Below are 3,772 nucleotides of genomic sequence, written 5' to 3' on the forward strand. Positions count from 1 at the left end.
CAGAACAAATATTGATCGCCAGCCTAAAGCGACACCTAGCGGTTATCAATATTCCATCCTATCATAAGGTAGTTTATGAAGCGTGTCATTGGTCGTCGGATTAATGTTTCCATATACGTCTGATAGGATGTTCAGTCAACCGCAAGTGTCCTGTGCTACATAAGTATATTTTTGGATCAAAATAATGGGAAACATTCTCAGTCGAAAACATATAAAACATTAATTATTATATCGATTTTTATTGATTTAAAACTATATTCTCTGTTTGTCATCCTCTTGTGACACTGAATATTGAATGAGTCGTTGCCAGTCGGAATTTTTATGTTGAAATGTCTGTTTGTGGTTGCGATTTCCTCCAAGAAGATGATGTTGAAAATCGGTGTCGCCAGCTGTCTGTCTTTGGCCGTTCTTACCATCTTTAACAGTCACGGTAAGTTACGTTAAACATTCAGAGTCTACATGATAATTTTTAACAGTCCAAGTTGTGTTTGGACCTATGTTTTTGTGTATAGAACAATTTCTAACGTTTCAGGATCAAGAGTAATGTTTGGTAAAATAAAAACCCTTCGCGGTATTCATTGAAAACTAATATACTACAACTTCTAAGATATCTAAACATTGAACAGGTTATTCAACAAAGTATGACATATTTTTATATTCAATAAGTAACATCTCACAAGTTGAAACCATTGGGGCTTGGCGTGAATAAATGGGAAGTGGGTTGGATATTCATGCGAATTCCATGTTGTTGAAACAAACCAAGTTGACTTGGAAATTAGTATGACCTTAGGAGACAAGCCAGTCAAAGAGTTCGAATTTACAAATAAGATTAAAATGTTAAAAAGGCGATGTGCGTGGACTGGCTGAAATATACGCTAATTCGACACTGACCAAATGTTCAATTAAGTGTTTAAACGATCTGATCCATGAGACTATTATCCAGTTTGAGTTTTGATAATCTCCATTGAACTAGATTCCCTGGTACTTATAGAATCTAGCCTGTCATAATAGCATCGGTTAAAATTATAAAGGAAAGTCGACACTGTATATGGAGGCAAATCTTGAACTTTATCAAATCTTTATGGTACAATAATCTTTTCCTGAAAAATAGTCCTCATTCTGTGAGCATTTTGGCCTGACTTCCTTTAATCTTACTGATACCAAGATGTTGTATTACTTATAAATATTTGCATCAATAACAGCGAGTAAAATGCACCATAAGTTTCAATGTACGTTAACAAAGAAGAATGCAAAATGATGTTTCTTTTCTCATGGCCGTATCTAACACACACATTGGAAAATTGATCTACCAAGTATCGAAAACCTCACCTGATACAAGATAATGTTGTTTCACATAGATCCTGCATCTGCTTTGCATTTGTGCTTTATATCTTGCTGAATTTCGGGCATAATAATCACAGAATTTTTATTCAAATAAAATGCACGTTATATTAATGCAAGTCGTGATTGGATATTTTATAAAATATGTTATTGTATTTGGAAAAGCAAGGATCTAAAGCATCGTTCGCAAAAAAAACTTGGTCTATACATTCAACAGTAAGTTGGAAAATTCGTGCCAAATTCCTGTGCTCAAATAGAGATTGACATAGAATGTTGATTTCCTTTCGTAGTGACTGCGCAACCAGATCCGGACATGTGTGAATGTGAATGTGATTATCACGACAAGCTTCAAAAGTGGAAAGAGAGAGCCGAGGAAGAAAAACGTCTTAACGTCACCGCTGAGGAAAAACGAGAGGAGGCAGAAATCGAGCTCAAAAACACCAAACGACAACTAGCAGTTAACACGTCAACGCTGTCCTCCAACACCCGGAAGTATGTCAGCGCCGAAGACAACCGAACTACCGCCGTTAGCCTCGGTTTCATGGGAGCTGTGTTAATAGCCTTCATGGTAGCTGGTATTGTCGCGTGTGACTTAATTTCAATCAAGCAGCACGTGTACGCCGCCAGAACCGGTGACTTCGCACACGCCAAGAAACAACGTTAGGTTTTCACTGGACACGTAAACGGTGATATGTGTTGCAATCTCTCTCAGAGTGCCTTACGCAAGCGTGGACAATATTACGTAGCGGAAAATACCGGTGCTTGCCGGAAAGATCCGAAGATCCTGTCAGTGTCGTGTGTGTTGATGATGTGTCGTAATCAGTTGAGTTTAGCCGAGTTGAAGATCTTTTATAGAGAAAGACAAGATGTTTCACAATTTAATTATGGATATATTGCATGTTTACAGAAATGAATTAATAATGGCAGAAATCGTTCACTTTAAAGAGGGCATTCCTTCGTTCCGACATCAGGAACGTGCAAAGTTTCTATTGATAAAATCTAATCCCAAATGAGGATTATATGAGTTTTTGTGTCTACCAGTAATGAAAGTAACGCCGAAATGTACAGAAAAAATGACGACGTTTCGTACACAAATAACGTTTTATCTTTGCGGTAATTAGTGATACTTCGAGTCCAATTAAGAAGTTTATGATTCAATACTTGAAGCACTTTGGTTTCCCTTGAAAGTAAAACTGACATGTTAATTTAAAGATTATAGCTTTGACTTCTTGGGAAAAATACACATTAACTTTCGTTTTGGCGACATACACTTTATTCAGACGAAGGAATGTCCCTTTAATTCATTCTATCATAGATTTTATAACTGTGTTTTAGTTACTTATATTAATGTAAAAAGACCGGCCAGGACGTCAGCCCACGAGCACAAAAGTTATGATAGTGAGCGTGTATCATTACAAATACCGAACGAGACATTGTCTTCAGCCACCGTATCAGTTCAGCATGCCCCGCCTGGTCACGGTCCTCAATCTAGATTAAATATGGATAATGTCGAGTCTACGGATTAGAAATATTTCTCGCAATACATTCATATATATAAAAAAATCTTTATTTACATTTTCTCAATAAAACATTATTTTCAAATTAATCGATATTTGTTTGTTCGATGTTGTCTATAGTTTTTTCATCTTTAATACAAAGGGAAATATATGTTACCGAGAATCTGGGTATCAATTATCATATTATAATACAGCTTGTATATCATCATCAATGGCTACTTAACAAGGTACTCGCTTCTCACTTAAATGTCAAGTTAAAAAGTTCAATTGGCGGGGATCTCACTGAATTAACCATCAAACTAGTCGCCAACGCTTTTTCCGCTCCCACATATTCCTTTTAATTATCCACAACTAGAAATAAACTGTGCATGGCCGCCAGAAACAGCACCTGAGGATATGTTTTTGTAGAAAAATTATGAAAGTGTAGAAGAACTGTTCTAGACTGAACGCCGGTGAAGCAACTCAAAGCAGGAGGTCACGGGTTCGAGTCTCGGAATAGTCGTTGCATTTTTTCTCGCCTGTTAATTCAAATAAGATACCCAGGAAGGTGTTATTATTATGGAATCGGGAATGTCTACAAGGTTGAAGACTTTGTTGGACTGGATTGAACGCCAGTGGCCAGGTGTCACAAATAGTTCGGAGGTCCCGTGTTCGAGTTCCCGCCTCGTCGTTGTATTTTCCTCTTCTGTTATAAAAGCATGGAAACAGCATAAATCCTTTAGAATACAATCAACCATCGTCTTGCGAAGCCATATTCACTAATCCGATGGTTTCTGATGTTATATTATTAGATTTTTGAAAATCTATATCGTAACTCCTGTCATAGTTAAAAAGGTCGTGGGGGGTTTGGGGTTGGGGTTGGGGGGGGGGGGGGGGGGGGGGGGGGGGGGGGTATTTCGTGGTATATTTTCAGC

General features: G+C 37.6%; 1 protein-coding gene across 1 annotated transcript; it reads left to right on the forward strand.

Annotated features, from left to right (window-relative positions):
• Positions 1-286: 286 nt before the first annotated feature.
• On the forward strand, positions 287-2,947 carry LOC117342510. Its single transcript, XM_033904687.1, has 2 exons — positions 287-430; positions 1,632-2,947. Exons 1-2 carry the CDS (start codon positions 322-324, stop codon positions 2,003-2,005), a joined length of 483 nt encoding a protein of 160 aa, XP_033760578.1. The 5' UTR covers positions 287-321; the 3' UTR covers positions 2,006-2,947.
• Positions 2,948-3,772: the final 825 nt, after the last annotated feature.

Source organism: Pecten maximus, chromosome 14 (assembly GCF_902652985.1).
Source record: "Pecten maximus chromosome 14, xPecMax1.1, whole genome shotgun sequence".
Classification (NCBI taxonomy): Eukaryota; Metazoa; Mollusca; class Bivalvia; order Pectinida; family Pectinidae; genus Pecten; species Pecten maximus.